This window comes from Sinocyclocheilus rhinocerous, unplaced genomic scaffold (genome assembly GCF_001515625.1).
Source record: "Sinocyclocheilus rhinocerous isolate Xijiao unplaced genomic scaffold, SAMN03320098_v1.1 scaffold76, whole genome shotgun sequence".
NCBI classification, from domain to species: Eukaryota; Metazoa; Chordata; class Actinopteri; order Cypriniformes; family Cyprinidae; genus Sinocyclocheilus; species Sinocyclocheilus rhinocerous.
Window position 1 is genome coordinate 514,900 of NW_015632724.1, and position 21,113 is coordinate 536,012.

Below are 21,113 nucleotides of genomic sequence, written 5' to 3' on the forward strand. Positions count from 1 at the left end.
ACTGTAAATTATACAATTACTTTTTCTTTTTCACTTCCAAAAACCTTATTTTTAACAGTATTTTACTGTAAAATTACATTAAATGTAATTACATTTATTCACCGAATATAGTATGGAAACTTAACTAACAGGTTTTTACTGTAGCATTTTTACAGTCTTTTACTGTTAAAATCACAATCATTTTTTACAGTGCAGTGCTCGGCTGGTGGATGTGCGAACTTCTCTCAGTATCAGTGCCTTCATTTTCCACAACGTTTTCTCTGACTTGAGAGCCATATGATGATGTAACAAACAATATTACTTTCTAACCTGTTTATAAACAAAGCAATTAGGTACTTTTTTGCCAGCTGTTATGAGATTTAATCTTACTCTGAGTCTTTATTCCATTACAAGCTGCTTTTGATGAAACGGTCGTAATAAAATTCACATTAAAGTAAATTAATTTGTAAATTAAAATATTTTAGAACAAAACAAAAACAGTACAGAACAAGAACAGAACTAAACAAAACAAAAATAAAAGTATGAATGAAAAAAATTATGTTGCATTAGCATACCAGGCTTTTCAAGTATAAACAGCTTTGTTGAAATGAATTTACAGACCAGTTTATGCTGTTAACTGGACCAGCATGGTCTTTTAGGTGAAGCTATTTAACCAAGGTAGTCAATACAGGCTCATTGGAAATATGTGCTTCTGCCTAAAATTCTGTAAAACTCAGAAAACATACCTATACATAAAATTCACTGAAGTTTCCAGCTGAAATTACCACTGGTAGCAGTAAAACACCAACAAGATTTATTTCTTTTTCACACAAATGATAATTAGAGGGGCAGATTATTAAATAATAAAGACATTTTTTGCACGGCTCCTTGCACAATGTTATGTTCAAAACGCTTCTACAATAGCGCATTATTTGTAAAGTAATACAGTTTGACACTCGCATCACATTACCAGCTCCATATATGTATGCTGAAATTAATTTACATACCAGTATACTGTATATATATATATATATATATATATATATATATATATATATATAATGTCTAAATCAGTTTTTATTTTGTTATTTTATTTATTATTAATTTTTTTTTTTTCTAATGTAGTAAACTCGCTTGGTAGCTCACCTGGTACAGCAATGCACATGCAAATGCTGAGCGCTTGATAAAACACGAGTCATGATAAAAGAGCTCAAAGACTTGTAAAAGTGAACTAAAATTGCATTTGTTGCTCTATGAGTTTGATCTCACATCAATAGTGTTAACACTATTGGTTAGGTTTAGGGTAGGGTTTAGTTTAAGTGGTATGCTATTTTTAAACAATTTTTTTAGAGCTACTCATTGGACATTCAATTTCTGAACTACCACAATACATGCAAAAATCAAATCAAATGAATTGGAATAAAATGTTGGCAGATTCACACTCATTTGTTTTAGATTAAAACTGAACACGTTTTTAGCGCCGCTCACAAGACGTTTCACTTTGAAAGTGTCACAAAACGCACAAGAAATGTTGCCACAGATATGCGTTTCCATTGAACCTGGGTTGAAGATAGTGTTGCTTGTTAAAATAGACATCAGCACTCATGTTGTTGGAGACCAGAATGTATTAACAGTAAATGTAAAGCCAATATTTCTGGCTCAGAATCGACTTTTCTGTGGTAGAAAACTGTGCAAAACACTTGCATATAAGACACCGTCTCAGGCACCCTATTGGTGGAAAAAGGGACTTGATTAGCTGTGAAATTCACGGAGCTCTACATCGCTGCTGCATCGGGCATGAGGACGCTGAAAATAGATGTAGAATAATGAGAACCACAATGGGCTTCATCTAATTGAACAGGATCACACTATTCTTTCCCTCTGCACGGCGGAATGGGTGAAACTCTTAATAATGAGACTCGCTCTGGCTCTCTCATTGACAAGGACAAAGCCAATCTGCTGAGAATCAGGGGTCAGAGGTTGGGGGAAACCTTGGTCTCGCGTTCCCCTGAGAGTCTCTGGTCTTTGTGCTTTATCTAGCACTGTCAAGCAGCCGGAGGACTACGAGTGCTGCTTGCTGTCCGAGCAGAGCCACGCAACAATAAATCAGCTTCATAAAGGGTCACAAGCTTCCTGCCGCTGATGACTGGAACACGTATTCTGATTATCAGCAACACGGCAAACACATACATCACGCCTCATGCATCACTGCAGTGGCTAAACGAGCAGATCTCTGGGTTTGTAGGACTTCCTCTAAGAGCGGCGGCAAAAATGTGCATTGTTTGCAGTATCTCGTGGCCTGTCAGCCTCTTTAAAATCAGTTTGACATGTTGAGAAGAGGGATATGTTATACTCCATTTATAACTATACAACAGCAGTTTGATAATTATTTATAAATATTACACATTCAGCTTTTATGACCTTATTTTAATTGCGCGCATACATCCAATAGTTGTACCTAAATTTGACATTCCACAGAATTATTAACTAGTCAAGGTAAAATTTTAATAGAAATGTTGAAACAAATTACAAGAATTAAAATATCTACAGTCACAGCAAATCACATTTTCTGTAGTCAAATTATTTTAAGTAAATGTTCAATTTCAATGTTCACAGTAATAATTACATTTAAATTGGTTTGAATTTTTATTTGTTTTTTCTATGTCTGCTTTTGCATTTACTCTATGGTTAGGATGTCACGTGACAGATTCCATTTAATGGAAATGCTCAATTTATTTTATTTTATTTTATTTTTTAAATATTTAAATAATCTCTAGATCATGTCATAGCGTTTGATTATTAAAAGCAGATGTAGATGTTTCAGGCCACTCCTCTCCAATTGTTTCAGGCCACTTCTCTAATTACCTTCTATATTTTATTGCAGCACAAACCAGTGTTTGAACCACCTGTGTGTCTCTAAATCTGTTTTCAACTAAAAGTCTTTCCAATAAACAGAGCTTCCATCACTGTGGAAGATCAACTGGTCTGTTTACATAAGCATAAAGGATATAATAAAGTCAACCCTCCACAAATATCTCCTCTTGTCCTTCCATTTTCAGGAAGACGATTTGTTTTTTCATCCAGAGTTTAGAAGGCAAACAAACAGCCAGACAGATGTGAATAGCACCTGCTAGACTCTCTCTATCTTTGTCTCTCTCAGGCCTACTTCCTCTTAACCTCCCCAATCTAGTCCGAGGCTCTAATCTCTTGGTTCACAAATAACAGCACGCTTAAACTGCAGCTGTGTCAATCCCGTGTGCCATATGACCGGCATCTCACGGCAAACAAACTCTGTAGTGTCATCAGCTACCTCCTTAAAAGGTTGAACCATGACAATATACGTTTTTGATTTGTATTATTTGACATTGCCGTTTCTTCTATCCATATCCCGAGGGGTTGTCTCGACCCCGTAGCTTGAAAGCACCCTGCTGAGTATCATTTGAGGATAATGTTGTGCTCTGATGCCACGCTGAAAAAGCTGTATCAAAACGATCCCTGAGAAAAAAGAAAAAAAAAGCCTTAAGAGCAGCATTTCCGAACCTCTCTGCAAACCGCATTGACTGGGTCTGCTGAGACTGAACCGATCTAAGCAGAAATCAATGGGCTGCAATCTGTTGAATAAGACTGAAGAAACAAAGGCAGCTCGATGTTTTTGCACGGGAGGATTTTGTCAATTACTCTTTAAACTCTGAAACACGGTCTTGCACTGCACAGAAACGTTCTCCTTTTTGTTCTTTCACCTGACGCATGTACATGCCATATACAATCTTAAGCCATGTGAAGGTCAGTAGATACTGAACGCACCATAATAATGAAGGTGACGGGCCCGATGAAACTCCAGATGAAGTGATTGTCCATCCTGAGCCAGCATCTGCAAAGACAACACAAGTTGCGCAGTTTATAGAAAACATGTCTAAGTCATCCTGTTACTAGTACTTAGATTTCTAACATGTTCTTTAACAAATGGTGCTTGCCTACACTTTCTAGATACAAAATTGGCCCACCGGGTGAAAATTGTGGAGGGCTGATCAACTATCGAGCGAAATTCTCTTTTAACTGTTTCTGATTGTGTCAGAAGTTGACGTAAAGATAATGGCATGGGCACTATTTATTGCCATCACTTGATATCAATGCATCTCATGTCATTTAAATGGATAGTTCACCCAAAAATGAAAATGTTATCATCATTTACTTACCCTCATGTTGTTCCAAACCTGTATGAATTTCTCTCTTCCACTGAACACAAAAGAAGATATTTTGAAGAATATGGGTAAGCAAACAGTTGCTGGTAGCCATTGACTTCCATAAAAAATGCTATGGAAGTCAATGGCTACAGCAACTGTTTGGTTCCCAACATTCTTCAAAATATCATCTTTTGTGTTCAACAGAAGAAAGAAATTCATATAAATTTGGAACAACATGAGGGTGAGTAAATGATGATAAAATGTTCATTTTTGGGTGAACTATCCCTTTAAGCTATGCTTTTAAAAGCACGGTCTACACTACAGCCTCCGGGCTCACTGCATCCCAGGCACCAATATTTTAAAGATCCATAAAGGATGAATCACCATCTGGTCATCTGAGATTTTGGTATGCAGATAAAAGTTAGGATCATGATATTTTGGTAGTATTACAGCACACCCTGAAGTGTATATTTGAGCACCATTTGCTTTTGGAATCTGATGAAGCGTTTGGACCCGGAAAGTCAGTCTTAACAAGCGAATACTTGCGTTCTGACACATTTTGGAATGCAATTACACATGAAATTGAGTAGTTTTTTTTTTTGTTTGAATCCCGAACCTTAAGTATGAGCAATTGTATTAGTGATGCTTGACTTTACAAACAGAACCAATAAACATACACACTAAGGACAGTATCTGTTACTGAGCAGGCTCATGTGGGTTACGTTACAATGTTTTATATGGGTTGATTCCGCATTCGTTTATTAAACGCTGCTCAAAGACAGTAATTTCCTGTAACGGATCCAGTTTCTCTAGAGTGTGTCTTCCAGCAGGAAACACTGATCATATAAATCGTCAATGCTACAGCGCTCTAAGAAACCGTAGAAAACATCAGAGACAAATGCAATGCTACAAGCATCGCTTTCATAACATATCTAAAGCAAACCACTGTGCTTCGTATTAAAAGACTAGCGATGTGGCAGACAGGGCCGACACACTACCACCTGTTTATGTGTTATAAGGAGCAACCCAAGAGCCCATGCAGGGCTGAAGCACTGCCATTAATCTGCGTAAAAGCCTCTTTCTCATGCGGCCCTCGTCTCCGATAGAGAGCATTTACAAACAACAGGTCACCAGAGACTCTTTGAACAAAAGACACTAACACATGCAGCCCTGCCTGGAAACCACATTTGGTACTGTAAGGCATCCTCTGAAGACTTTCTGTGTGTGTGGTACCTATGGAACCGTCAGATTGTGGTACGCTCCTGCAGACAGCACTGCATTTAAAAAAACTAAACAAAACAAAAAAACTAAGAAAACGCTCTCTTACGCTTTCTTAGTGCCATAGCTCCTGTAGTCTACAGCAGCGGAAACGCCCACGACCACAGCGGGGAGGAGGTATCCCGTCATGTAGAAATATCTCCTGCGTGAATATTCGCTCTCGAAGACCTCCACCAGCATCAGATAGAGCTGAACCCCTTCCAAACACATCCATGCGAAAGATGCCAGAAAAAAGTAATGCAGGATTCCTGCAATTATGGAGCAGGCCATCTGTGGGACAAAAGGATCAAAGACAAATAAAGTTGAAACTTGGTTGTGTACATACCAAGTTAAAAACAAATTTAATTTAATTTAATTTAATTTAATTTTTTTAATGTCTGTTTTTTTAACTTTTTAATTCTGTTTTATTTCTTTCAGCAATTTAATGACAATTTGATAACTTTCAGCAATTTAATGACATTTATTTATTACTAACATTATTATTTTTTTTTTTACAGTTTTTACTAACCAAGGACAGTTAAACAACATTTTGACATTATCTAGTTTGATTTAAATTGAAACATTTAAAATGTGTTCACTATATAAAAGGTTAAAATATGTTCATTTTATTTCATAAATTATACACACAAAAAATGTCAAGTTACTGACTCTATCTGTTAATTTACAAAGTAAAAAAAAATTATAAATAAATAAACAAACAAACTTTGTATTTATGTGGGTTTCTAAATTTTTTTTATAACATCTTTTCAACAAAAGTTTTGATTTAACGGCTCTAAAAATGTCAGGTAGTGTAGTTTTGCAGTACGTAGCCAAGAGTATGTGGACCCTTTTCTAATTAATGGCTTTGGCTGGGCCTCTTAAGTCCAGCAAAGACGAATCTTAATGCTTCGGCATAAAACAACAGTCTAGAGAATTGTGTGCTTCCAACTTTTTTGGCAACAGTTTGGGGAGGGCCTTTTCTGTTTCAGCATGATAATGCCTCTTGTGTACAAAGCGAAGTCTGTAAAGAAATGGTTTACTGGTGTGGAAGAAAGACCTCCACCAGCATCAGATAGAGCTGAACCCCTTCCAAACACATCCATGCGAAAGATGCCAGAAAAAAGTAATGCAGGATTCCTGCAATTATGGAGCAGGCCATCTGTGGGACAAAAAGGATCAAAGACAAATAAAGTTGAAACTTGGTTGTGTACATACCAAGTTAAAAACAAATTTAATTTAATTTAATTTAATTTAATTTTTTTAATGTCTGTTTTTTTAGCTTTTTAATTCTGTTTTATTTCTTTCAGCAATTTAATGACAATTTGATAACTTTCAGCAATTTAATGACATTTATTTATTACTAACATTATTATTTTTTTTTTTACAGTTTTTACTAACCAAGGACAGTTAAACAACATTTTGACATTATCTAGTTTGATTTAAATTGAAACATTTAAAATGTGTTCACTATATAAAAGGTTAAAATATGTTCATTTTATTTCATAAATTATACACACAAAAAATGTCAAGTTACTGACTCTATCTGTTAATTTACAAAGTAAAAAAAAATTATAAATAAATAAACAAACAAACTTTGTATTTATGTGGGTTTCTAAATTTTTTTTATAACATCTTTTCAACAAAAGTTTTGATTTAACGGCTCTAAAAATGTCAGGTAGTGTAGTTTTGCAGTACGTAGCCAAGAGTATGTGGACCCTTTTCTAATTAATGGCTTTGGCTGGGCCTCTTAAGTCCAGCAAAGACGAATCTTAATGCTTCGGCATAAAACAACAGTCTAGAGAATTGTGTGCTTCCAACTTTTTTGGCAACAGTTTGGGGAGGGCCTTTTCTGTTTCAGCATGATAATGCCTCTTGTGTACAAAGCGAAGTCTGTAAAGAAATGGTTTACTGGTGTGGAAGATCTTGACTGGCTTACACAAAGCCCAGACCTGAACCCCACTGAACACATTTGGGATGAACTGGAACAACGAGCCAGGCCCCATCTCTGATGCCCTTGTGTCTGAATGGGAGAAAATCCCCACAGTCATGTCCCAACAAAAAGTGTAAAGCCTTTCCAGGCCTTTGGAAATAAAATGCTCAACAAACATTTTTTTTCTTCATATCAGTAGTAGTCAAAAACTATAAGGTAGTTTTTCAGTAATATAACGACATCCTTTTTTTTACTAAAAGTTGAACAACCTTGGCATTTTTAAGTTCAACCATAACAAAATATATATTAAAATATATTTAGATAAAAATAATAATGAATAATAAAAAAAAATAAAACACATTAATTTGAAATGCATTTCTTTAAATAAATTCCGGACAAAAAGCATCAAGTTACTGACAAAAATCCAGTAATCCTGAAAAGCTATAATCATGTGTCAAAATGCAGCTCGAACTCACTGGAACTCCCTTCAAAAATTTGTCTTGGATGTTGTGGACACGTCTCTAGACATTTCCATGAGACTAGCTGAAAACATCACATCCATTCAAGGTAACGTTACCCTGGGCTCCGTCATGTCGATTCCGATGAGGAAGATGAGCTCAGCGATGAAAAGGTTGATGCACAGGTTCTTATGGATTGTGTTCCTGTCACTCTGCAGCCCACGGAAGAAACAAAAGGTGAAGATGCTCATGGCCAGACAGATGAGGGATACCACGATTCCCACACGACTGATGACGCTCAACAACAGCTCCTGGACTTTATCTGCACCCTGAGACACAAACGTATAGAGATGGAGGGAGAAAATGTTGATGCAGATCACAACTGAGTAGATTATAGAAGGGATCTAATGGAGGAAAAAAATAGTATTTCCCTTGCTCTATTGCAAGGAATATGCAACAAGTAATTTTTTTTTTGTCCAGATTGAAATCCAAAATTTAGCAAGACACAGCACATGTGCCAATTAGATCAAATTTGTTTGTGGTTATGTTTTTGCAATTCAATTTGGTAACACTAGTGGCACAGACATTTCAGCTTTAAACAGACAGTTTAATTCTAACTGTTTTTGTTTGAAGAAACTTTTGCTATTATTAAAAGTAGACTAAGGCCATGTCCACACGTACACGGGTATTTTTATAAATTTAGTTTTTCATTCTTCCGTTTTTAAAAAAATCTCCGTCCACATGAAAACGCAAACGTATCCTATGAAACACTGTCAAGAGCATGCCAAACCAACAGGTGGCGATATAATCTCAACCATAAAGCCATGTTGGCCAATCAGAAGCCTGAAAAAGTCTCCAGTAGGCGGAGATAACAGCGCAGGCTCCGACGTCACAAGCCAAAAACTCCGGTTTCGCTGTCTACACGATAACACTGCAACCGGAGTTTTTGAAAATCTTCACCCTGGCAGGCGTTTTCAAAAATATTCAGTTTCAGTGACTGGTGCTGCGTTTGCGTGTGGACGAATGGCCAAACCGCGTAGAAAAAGCTGTGGTTTTAAAAATAACCACGTTCATGTGGACAGGGCCTAAAACAGGCCGATTTGTAGCCGTCTGCAATCCAGTGAGTTATCAGTTGGCAGCGTTTGGCTTAGAGAAGCAGATGAGTGTTGGCGGCATCTATTATAACAGCTAGGTTTCACAGTAACGCACGGACAAAAGCTTAAATATTTATGAAGATCGCATCTTACCAGCAGCTCTCGATGAGCCATGAGCACCGCAAAGTTGGTGAGATGACTACAGGAGCAGGTGGTGTGACTTTTATTGGCGTGGATGAGTTTGCAGCCCTGAGTGGACCAGTATCCCATCATGGTTCTCTCGGAGTAGTTCCAGAAAGAGCAGTTGGAGTTATAGTAATGTTGCATCTGGAATCGACAGGAGGAGACAGAAACATTCCTCATGAGTTAGCAGACGATAATGAATTGATATTTAGTAGCCATCTCTCCGATGATGAACGTATAATAAACGGCATCGTAATTCACTCCGACTGTTGGCATTCACTCTTTCACAAATGATACGCTGGCCATATCAAACACTCTTTTGAATGCACAGTGTGTGTTCTCACATAAACGACTAAAGAATCTAATAAGGTTAAATGACTGCGAAATCTAGCATGGGACCATTGATTATATGAGGTGCTAACAGGGGGCAGAATGGTTTGAAGGCATGTCTGTGGAAATCACACAATTACTTTGATAGAGAGCAAAAATCAAGCCCGGTCTCCTCTGGGAGCACTCCTGACACTTTAAAAGAGAGCGAGATGATAATTGGTCCTCTGGTAATTTCATCCTGCATTGTATAGCTAATCTGGGAGTTAATTTTCCACTCCAAAAAAAGGAAATTGCATCATTTACATCCTAATGTCGACAAACGAATTAGTTTTCATTAAGAATTTGGTCTAGGCTGGTAATAATCATTGGTTCAGACTTTGTTAATTTCATGTTCGATGGCTTAAATAAACCCCTCTGTGACCTTGTAGGCTGTTTGAATTGAGACTGCTTTTATTTTATTTTCTTCGCCGTCTTGCTTTGCTATCCCGCTGCTTTTACGATCCCTTTGTTTGTTTATTGCTTGCACTCACGTCGATGTGCTCCAGGGTGAAAATCACAGGCTCCGATATAAATACACGACTGGATTCTTTGTTTATTGAGGCGGCAATGACGTCGGAATTCACAGCCACGGAGAGGTTGCGTCCGTTAGCTTCGTGGCCGAGCTTCATCGTCGCATTCTCCGTGCTTAGAAACTGCCCCAGGTTCTTATAAAGGGCAAAAACCAACTTGGCAACACCTGCGAAGAGAAAACGTCACACCTTACTTCTCATTAAAGACCATTATGTCAGCGAGTCTCACAAAAACTGTCAAGAACATGTCTGGGTGTTATTTCACCTCATAGTTAATAGAGGAAAATAAGAAATTACGTTTTGCGCAATTAAAAGGAAGTCTATTAAGACTAGGATTTTGCGACATTTTTTTTTTGACAACAAAACCGCAATGATTTATCATTAAAATAGTTTGTAAAGTACAATTTTAATCATCTTAAATCTGACATTCACCCACATACTGTACATCAAAAAACATGATAATCTCATAAATAAATGTATATACCCCACAAACGTTCCTAATTTTAGTACGTGCATTTTATTCCCAAGTGACCCTGCAGCAGACCAAGTTTTGATTGTCGAAAACAACATATGTTGAGCAGTATGTTCACATCAATGTTCAGATATGTTTCTGACCATTAGAGCATTTGTATCTCCATAGTGACAGGAGCGATTGGATCTTATATGTAGTTATTCTCACTGGAATTGATACGAATGAACGTATATGAGTGAGTTTGCATGTGGTCTGGAACGTACCATTACGACTGTTGAGTTTCACCGTATTGGAAGACAGCTGGATAGAAATACCACCCCTGCCGCTCTGGGGAAACCTGAAATCTTGAACCTGCCCATCTGTGCTCAGCACGTAAACATCCAGAACTGCAGAGAGAAATCCGATGTTTCACAATGTTAGTTCAAGCAGAAACAGAGAAAAAAATAAAAATAAATAAAAAATATGGGGGGATTCACTGAGAATGAATTGCGGTTTATTTGCATGCATCTAACGTTGTTCAGTTCACTAAAGGAATTATGCAAATCAATTAGCGGTGAAAACACACCCACAAAATCTGTGCTGAACGCAATTTGCATAACGCTATTCTGAATTTTTAAGTGCTAGGTTGTAGCGGATGTAGCAGACCACAGCAATATGGCTTACTTTACTAGCAGTTTAAAATGTGTAAAGTGTGCTTGTCTACACTACAGTTCTGGATATAAAAATCTTATCCATCATCTGATGCATAAGTGCTGTCATGATTAACAAAATTGCAATTTTTAATCTGAAAATAAGTTTTCTAAATAAGGCACAATATATAGAAAAGAGATACAGTATGTTTGCACGAAACAATGTGAAAATATGCTACACGTTTAGTGAATTCACTCCATGACCTATTAGGCCAGAATTCAACTGATCATTTGTGGGTTTTTGGACTTTGTATTATCGACGGTATGCAAAATATAAACATTTATACAGGAGAGTGTAAACATTAGGCCCTGTAACTGGTCAAAATTTCTTTATTCACTATTTTTAATCGCATTTTTGCCTTCACTTCATTTTAAAAGGTCCTGCGGTGTGGCAAATGAATGGAGTAGAAATATTCCATGTAGAGTCTCAATTAATATGAGGTCGTAAAAGCTGCATGCATAACAGTAATAAAAGGATTAGGAAAAATGCTGTTTAAAATAGTACAAGACGGAGTTAGCATGCCACACTGCAGTACATGTCAACTTCCCAAAAGTATTTTATGTCAACCACCCATGTGTTAGTGGCCACTGTTATTAAAATTTCACAGCTGAAACATATTTGCAAACTCAAACTGATCAGCTGCAAAATACACTGTTTACGTTGTCAGTTCTATTAGTTTTGCGCATTGCTCGAACTCACTTATATTACTGGCTGGTACTTTCACGATGGCCGGTTCCATTAAATTGTCAGCAAGGACAAAGGCTCCTTCCTCCAGGGTGTCCAGTAACATAGTTGCGGCGTGCGTCTGCTCCGTGGTATTCATATCTCGCCATGATTTCAGAGCCTCCGGTCTGAGGAGGTTGTCGACTGTATCCACGATAGCCTGCAGCCCAATGAGACGCTTGTGTCAGCACTAACCACTGTAGTAATGTCAAATGTCAAAGCCTTGACTTTATCAGCAGCTGTCTGGCCGTGCCCAAATAAAAGCAAACATGCACACTTTGTTTTAGGTCATTATCAGGTGACACACATAAAAACAGGCTGCAGAAATGAGCCCGACATGCTCGGTCTGTCTCAAGAGTGCAGTATTGAATGTCAAAGGCTCTTCAAGCACGTAAACGGACACATATGAGGTAAAGAAAGACAGCCGGTCATGACGCCTTATAAATGCAAAGCGTCCTTTAAGATAAAGACACCATTGTTCTGTGTCGTCAAAACTGAAGGTGCAGACCACTATTTCCAATATCATCCATTTGATCCTGCTTTCAGTATGAAAACACATGTATTGTAATGTCTCTAGGTCTTGATAATATGATGCACAAAATTGAGAGAAAAAAAAAACGCCACCTGTTAATACTGTTGGAGAATTCCAAAAATGCAGTAGTTTTCTACAAAGGGATGTTACATTTGAGAATACAACTTTAAAATCCTACTTCTACAAACAGACTCACATTTTGGAAATGTTTTACCTTACAAACTTACACTCTTATACTATTCATTCAGAGCTACTGTGCACACGCACACCACCAGACTAAAATATTGATTCATACTTGTCGCCTCCTTTGATAATTATTGCTCATCCGATTGGTTTTGCCGTCTCTTTCTCATATGGGCTCTAATTTCCTAATTTTTTTTGGTCATTTAAAAGATGATATATGCATCTTCATAGTCGAGGGTTTCACATTTATTTTATACTGAGTTGCCTTTCCAAAACAGAATGCTGCCTTTCATGTGATCTCTACATAATCTCTCCTGTCATACTTATTTTTTTATAATTTTTGCTAGGTCTAAAATATTTTAGCAGTTCAAACTGCTGTGGCAAAACCAATGTAGCAATCAATAGATTTCAAGCACCACAAATTGACATCTACCCTTTAAGAACAAGTTGAGCGCAACAACAACACATGCACCGCCAACCTGCAACTCAAGCACATGTCAACAGATATTAACACATGACTTTAGCAATAACGAAACTGAAAAAAATAAATAAATAAACAGACCACCAACAAACACATAAAAGGTATGAATTGGGCATAAAAATTGCAGCCACACAATTTCCAATTCACTGAAATATTGAACCTCTGGGAATGAGGACACAGGCGGAGTGAAATGCTGTGGCGACAGTGAGAATGAAAGACACAGGACCATGCTGAGAAACAATAGCAGGAAAAGAAGAGAAAGTACAGAAAAAAGTGAAGAGCATAGTAGCGTAGCAGAGATATACCTTCATATACGCCCTGCATGTCCTTTCTCGCTTTTGAAGCTTTTTCATTTGAAAGAGGACACACACAAGAACAAAAACAGACCAAAGAAACACAGTTAGAAAGGTTGATGGTGTACTAATGGGTTCTCCAATCCACAAGCACTTCAGAAACACAGTATAGCAGTGGGATCTGCTATGATGAAATCATGTAACGGATGAATGTAGGGGTGCACAGAGTGGCCTTGCTTTCAGAACAACAATTTAGTCTGGTGATTTTAAAACCCTCAGGTGCTCTTTCAAGTAAAAATAGAATCAGTAACTTATTACCATCTGAAATATGCAAATGAAACATATGCAAAACAATATTCAGATGCAGACTGTCTAAATCAGTGTGTGGTTTACCTCTATGGGATCAAGATCAGGGTTGGGGATTGGAGTTGGAAGCTGGACTAAGAGAAGGGGTTGGAGATTAGGTGTAAAGGTGAGGTTTAGGAATAATGGCTAAGATAAAGATTTAGGGTAAGCAACTGGGTGCTGGGTTAGGGTTAAAAGTTGGGATTCAGATTAGATTAGGGTCAGGAAAAAGATTCAGGAACGGAGATTGGGGATCAAATTTGGGGATACAAGTTGGGTTTCCAAATTGTGAGTAAAATGCAAATTAAACAAATGCAAAACAATAAGTAGACACAAACTGTCTAAATCCTAGTTCCCCAACCCTGCTCCTGGAGACCCACTGTCCTGCAGAGTTTAGCAAATACACCTGAACCAACTAACCAAGCTCTTCAGGATCACTTGAAAAATCACAGGCCAGGGAAACTGGAGCAGGTTGGAAATAATCATTGCAGGAACAGGGTTGAAGACCTAGAGTCTAAATCAATGTGTGGTTTACCTCTATAGGATCAAGATCATGGTTGGGGTTTGAGGATTTGATTTGGAAGCTGAACTAAGAGAAGGGGTTGGATAGGGTTGGAGATTACGTGTAGAGGTGTGGTTTAGGAATAATGGTTGAGGTAAATATTTAGAGAAGGAAACTGAGAGCTAAAGGTTGGGATCCAGGTTAAATGTAGGATTTTGGGGTCAGATTTAGATTTGATGATTTGGGATAAAAGTTTCTGAATTGTGATGCCAAATCAATGGATGTCCAAATCAAAGTGAAGATTTTCTTCTATAGGATCTGGATTTGTGTGTTTGTACCAGATGAAGGAGTGGGGTTGGGATTTCAAGTCAAAAGTAAAGTTTAGGGTTAATATTTTAAGGTTGATGTTAGTCTTGGAGTTAAGATTTATCATAGGAAATTAGGGGCTGGGGTAAGGGGTTAACATCAGAAATAGGGGTTAGGGCCATGGTTCACTGAAGGAGTGCGGGGTCAAGAGAAATAAATCCTTGATTTAGAATTTTGAGTTTGGTATTAAGGTCTAGAGCAGGGGTAGGCAAGTTCGGTCCTAGAGAGCCGCAGTGCTGCAGAGTTCAGCTCCAACCCTAATCAAACACACCTGAACAAGCTAATCAATGTCTTCAGGATTACTAAGGCTATAGGCAGGTGAGTTTTGTTTTTCAGGGTTGGAGCTGAACTCTGCAGGACTGCGGCTCTCTAGGACCGAACTTGCCTACCCCTGGTCTAGAGTAATAGAGTAAATGTTTAAACTAAGGATGTTGGTCCTGGAACATGTAGTGTTCATGTAAATTACACTGGCCGTTGTCCACGTGGCTCCCATGAGACAAATGACATTCTTGCTATAGTGCACTGGGGGATCCATACTCTTTGTAATCAGGCTAGTGTGCCTTCACTCCCTTCCACTGGCCTGTAACTACGAAATTCATTTGAAAGAAAGGCTTCACTCTTAGTGAGTACAGCCTGTGCTCCAGCCATCTGAGTTCACAGATATCCACCCACTTCTTTGACTTTAATGATTGAAACGCACAAAAAGCCATACAGACAACACAAGAGCTGACAAAGAGGTTACGGTCTTTAACTAAATGAATGTTACTTCAAATACTTTGAATATGCCCTTCAAGCTCTGTGACTAAAAAGGATAGTTCAACCAAAAATGATTGAAAAAATTGAAAAATGAAAATTCTGTTATCATTTACCCACCCTCATGTGGTTCCAAATCCATAAGACTTTTGTTCAAAACACAAATGAAGATTTTTTTTTTTTATAAAACCTGAGACATTTCTGTCCCTCCATTGACAGTCTATTCAACCAAAACTTTGAAGCTTCAAAAAGTTCATAACAACAACATACTGAATTAAAGTTTAATCCAAGTCTTCTGAAGGAACATGATCACTTTATATGATGAACAGATGCATAGACCACATCAAACATAATAAAAAAAGCTCAATGAGGTTTGTTCTTGCACATCAAGCATGCAGAGCTGCCTTTGGCCGTATGTGATGTGCTCTATTTATATGCGTTGATCAATGTGTATATGTGAATAAAAGCCTAAATTAATTCAACATACCATGTACCCTCAGAAGATTTAGAATAAACCACTTGATTCATATGTATTACTTCTACAAAGTCTACTTTTTTCAAGCATCGAAGAGTAGGTTGAATGGACTTTTTCTGTGACTAAGACGAGATGTTGACGAGCTAAAACTAATATCTGATGATAAAAACTATGATGAAATTTATGCCGCGTCTTCGTTAACAAGACGAGACGGGACTATAATGTTATTTGAGGACTACCGGACATTCAAAATACATCCTATAGGCTACTGTCTTGTCCTTCAAAATGTGCATCCCTGTCATTGGATTGCAGTCGGATAAAGGGCGTTTGCATATCTAGTCTCAGTATGGCAGCCGCAGTGCATGGATAGGCTACCATAACGCGAACTAGCGATCTGAAACAATGGCCTCAGCACCCCAAGGGTTAGGGATAAGGTGACCAGACATCCTGTGTTTCCCGGGAGTCACAATTCGTTGTCGATTAACTTAAAGTTAGTGAAGGCGGTATAGGCGGAATCGTGCTGATAGAAGTGCTCTCTCTCGCGCACACTCCGCTTCTTCAGTTCTCATATACAGCGCGCGATCAGTTCTCAGTGCTCAAATACACACACAGCAGGCCAAATGTCTATCGTGCAGAGTATCTCACGTAAATACAGTCGTTTATGGATTAAGTGAACGTAAACAGGTGGGTGAAAACTGAACGTGTGTCAGTATTACATACATGACTTCCGTCTTAAAGGGACAGCATTCCTAATTAAGTACCTATACGTGTCATTAATGTTAACCAACACATGTTAAATACATATGTTAAGTAAACCTACTGTATCTGAAAAATGAGTTTAATTTGTATATCTTCCGTATTTGTCTTATTGCCTTATTCTGCTTCTTTTTCAAAAATTATAAATATGATAAATTATATATATATATTATATATGAACAACTATAATTTTTATAAATTGCTCCCTTTTCACTACTGTTAAAGGATAGTTCACAGAAAAATTAAAATTGTCATCATTTATTCAAGTTTTTCCAATCCTTGATTCAAATTTCTCATAAGCTTAATTGATTTGGTCTAAAGAGAGAAGAATTAATGACTATTTTTGTTTGAAGACTACATATAAAATAGCTACCAAAATAAATGTTATGACTAAAAGACTAAAAGTAATGACTAAAAGTTGACAAAAATGCAATGACTTTTTGTCGACTAAAACTATGAAAGACTCAAATGACTAAAATGTGACTAAGACTATTAAGCATTTTCGTCTCAAGATAAAGACTAAGACTAAATAAAAAATGCCTGTCAAAATTAACACTGCTCAGGTGTCGTTTAAAATATCTGTATTTGTAAAAGTCCTATGGGTTTTATGAGTAAGACATGACTGAGTTTTAAATTTGATTGAACTATGTCTTTAACAACTAATGTTCTAGCCCACCAAGTGAATTCAGATACATATAAGTTCAGCAGCCGTATAAAATGCTGAATAGAGCCGATATATAAAAAGAAAAAGCTCATGTTTGATGAATGTATGCCCTCAAGATTCCTAATGCTTGAAGTAAATGTTACATAACGGCCAGTTGTAACCGGAAGGGTTAGGATGCATTTGAGTGCATAAAGCAGTCTCTCATATGCATTTAAATGCAATGCATAGGATTTATATAAAAGCAGCTAATCATTTTTGTAGACTGATAACTGGCTTCATTCATCTCCATGTGACCTATTTTCAGAGAGCACTGTGAGTGCGTTGTAATTTGCATACTTGTAAAATGCAGTGAAATATGTACTATTCTAGAGAAAGTATGAGTGTGCACTAATACTGGGATGTATTACCTTGTTGTGATACCACAGGCTCCTTTGTCAAGTACCATTTATATTTGCATCTAAATAATTACCTAGATATTCCTTATTTCTTAATCGTTCTTTCATTTCAACTTTGTCATACATTTACATCCATGCATTTAAAAAAAAACTGCTGTGGCAGCTTTTCTACAACTAAATGTCCTCATCCATTGCACAATAAGTTATATTACCTGAAAATGCATGTACAGATGCACACCTGACAAAGTACATCATCCAAGCATCTTGGGATAGTAGGCAAAACCCACAGTGATTCACTCCAGTCTGTGCATTTATACTATTTTCAATTCTCTAAAAGCACGATGGGGTGTAACACAATGAGTTTGATGCCGTTTAACATTCTTATGAAGCAAGTCTTCTTTAAGCAAAGTGACCTGAAACGTCCAAGGCATGCTGCTGCTTATTAAAGAATCATGTTGAGAATGAAATCCCGTTAATACCTTATTGAAGCTGCGGCCGGTGGAGTCTTTCTCGCTGGGTCGCAGTTCCTGTAACTGAGCATCTAGAATATCCACCAGCTGCTCCATGAGCCTCATGGTAGAGCTAATGTCACCGGCAAAGATGGCTCCTTTGGTATGTTTGGCCAGCTCGTTCGCCAGGTTGGCTGCGTTTTCCCCGCTCCGGATCTGAGAGATTACACAAATTAACCTCACAGCATGGCTCTGAAAAATATCATTTTGTATCTACGAGGCTCTTGACTCCCATTATGACATCATAACGCTGAGTCGGCAACAGCCCTCGTGAGCAATTACAGCTATCATTAGAAACTGGTAGCACTTTAGAAGAGCATTTGGAAGTACTTCCAGGGTTTCAATGGCCGAAGCTTTTCTTCTACTTTCGTTCATTTTTGTGGGTGTACTGTAGGAAGTTTGGTGTCCCATTGTGCACATCCATTCTATTTACAGGAAGCATCTCACATTAACGCAAAAGTGCACACTGAAAAGAGCACAAGATCAATCTGTAAGATCCCTACTGGATGTTTGAAGGCTTCGTGTCTTCATCTTAACAAGTGATAACAGAAGGAATGAGCTCCAAAATATGGCACCAGAGAGTATTTTATTTTTATGATGTTATGCTCTGAAAACTGCCACATTTTTTTTGCTCCTCGTTCTGCGAGGACAGAAATATTCTGGAACTACAAACCTTTTGAGCGACTTGATTCACCCAGTGGGACGTACAGTTGCTCAGATCTGGGCCTTTTGGGTTCCAGGTCCCAGTGGAGAGAACGCATAGGTAGGAGGCAGTGCCTGTTTAAATAAGGACATTATTATTATTATTATTATATGGATTGTCTGTCATAATATGAGAGCCATTGAGTGATATGACTCCAGTCTGTGTCTCCAGCACAATTTATTAATGTTCTTTCATATTTAATTATAATTATAATTACATTCATTAACTTTTACTTGTAAATTTGTCTTTAATGCCATTTTTTTGTCAATTATTTTTTTTTCTTCCTTTATGTTGTTTTGTACTATACTCGTTTTGCAAGTTTTAATTGTATGCATCAATGCTGCAAATGCTTTGGCAATGCAAATATACAATATACAATACAATATTTTACAATGTACAAACACCTTATTTTATATTTTATAACAAGTGTCATTGTTACACACGTTACATGTACTTACTACAGTAATAACATTTTTTTTTTTAAATTACATGCAACTAACCCTAAAGCAAACCCTCATCCTAAACCTAACATTATAGTAAGTGCATGTTGTTAATTAATATCACTTAGTACTTAAATGTATAATTACACTGTAACACAAATAAAGTGTAACCAATATTTATTATGACAATAAAGCACCTGAATAAAGTATTGTTTGATCTTTATGATTTGCAGTACAAAAGCCAATAAGGACCATCTGACTACTTAGCAAATAAATACATACAATAATTGTTAATTATTAATAACAAATTATATGTTATTACTAGTAGTAAGCACCTTTGTTAACAAGACTAACACTAAATGTGGTAAAATCACTGCAACGCATGGCCTCTCATGGCTTTATTCAAATGGTGATGAAGTTGATTCTAAGAGAACAGACACATTTCTCGTTGCCTAGCAATTCAAAGAGCTCTGAGTGGAAAACTGCAGCATGTTACACTTCAACAGGTACATGCACCCACCTCGAGTTCCTTTGGGGCAGGGTCGTTCCACCAGCATGCCCCTCTGCGTCTGCGGCCACAGTATGTCCCTGAGCTCTACGCTCTCACAGAAGCGCTCAGGTGGAGGGAAAGACTCCAGTGAGGGTGGTGTGGTGGTTTGGGGAAGTACAGCTGGTGATTTGGGTGTCTTATTAACAGCTCTGGTCCCTGTAGTGGTAACAGTAGTCACCTGACCTCTCGGCTGAGTAGTGGTTGTTGTAGTGGTTGTTGGTTTTAGTAACTTGGGTGCTGTGGATGCCTCTGAGATAGGTGGTGCTAAAAAGAATAATGGGTAAAATTAGTTGTTGCATGAATTATGTCCTGTTTTGGGTACCGGTTTTGTTATCAAGCTTGCATAGTGCTTAATAAAAGATAAAAGATAAAAAAAAAATAATAAATCAGCTTGCATACAAGACCTCAAGCTCTATTATATCTCAAAAGCTTATTAAAGAGCTGAATCACATAGTTTTTGAACATATTTTTTTTCTCTCACCTTCAGTTTCTTTGTTCCTGTGTCTATATTTCATAATCTTTATATATAACTAACGTAATTCCTCAGGCAAGAAAAATATGGTACATATATCAGCGTAAACTGAGCAAATATTGCAGGCCACACTTTACACTGGAAAATATGCGTCTTTTTCCTAGCTAGGAAGTTACATTATGATAATCAGAAAGAGATTCATACGTAAAGGGGTTTGAGTCTCAGATAACTCAAACTTCTTTGCAGTTTGCATCGGTTCTTCCTTTACAAGGTAACAGTGATATACCTGACCTCATACCTCCAACCACAAATATGGATAAATCCATAAATCCCTCTGAACTTCACCCGCTGCTTTCACCGGCTAACCAGATTCTGTGAACGACAGCATGCAGCCAAGAAACTCACCGATGAAGCGTCCCACAGAAGTGTGAGTGTGAGAGCGCCTCCATGTATGTTTGCGAGGGGGAAAAGACCGATCGAGTGAAAGAAAATACTTTCTTTTTGAGGTTAGATGTGACCTACTGTGAATTAGTGTCAACTGACCAGCCAGAGCTCTGGTTCAGATAAAAACTGAGCAAAAAACAGCTGCAATGCCTTTACCTGCAGACCCCGATCTTTACGGTTTTCACCCATGTGTGTGAGTTGTGACAGAGTTGGCATGACTGGTGTGCCATTATTGACTTTTCACTCCCAGAATCTGTCTGTTTGTCATGATGGCTGTAAAAACAAGCTTTAGCTCAATGTTCCAGACTTAAACCACAGATGAGAGAAGCCTGTTAAAGTCAAAAGGTGGTCATCCAGGTGGATGCTGCACACTGGTGGTGG

The 21,113-nt window shown here is 37.6% G+C and overlaps 1 protein-coding gene across 1 annotated transcript in view; it reads right to left on the reverse strand.

Annotated features, from left to right (window-relative positions):
* Positions 1–21,113, reverse strand: part of LOC107742904 (adhesion G protein-coupled receptor L2) — a 58,842-nt gene that overhangs the window by 30,855 nt on the left and 6,874 nt on the right. The window contains exons 2-12 of the mRNA XM_016555985.1: positions 19,787–20,080; positions 18,797–18,900; positions 18,094–18,279; positions 13,371–13,409; positions 11,846–12,029; positions 10,720–10,842; positions 9,946–10,151; positions 9,056–9,229; positions 7,928–8,137; positions 5,491–5,711; positions 3,784–3,850 (exon numbers count right to left, since the gene is read on the reverse strand). Of these exons, the coding sequence (XP_016411471.1) occupies positions 3,784–3,850; positions 5,491–5,711; positions 7,928–8,137; positions 9,056–9,229; positions 9,946–10,151; positions 10,720–10,842; positions 11,846–12,029; positions 13,371–13,409; positions 18,094–18,279; positions 18,797–18,900; positions 19,787–20,080 (1,808 nt within the window). The remainder of the gene's footprint in view (positions 1–3,783; positions 3,851–5,490; positions 5,712–7,927; positions 8,138–9,055; positions 9,230–9,945; positions 10,152–10,719; positions 10,843–11,845; positions 12,030–13,370; positions 13,410–18,093; positions 18,280–18,796; positions 18,901–19,786; positions 20,081–21,113) is intronic.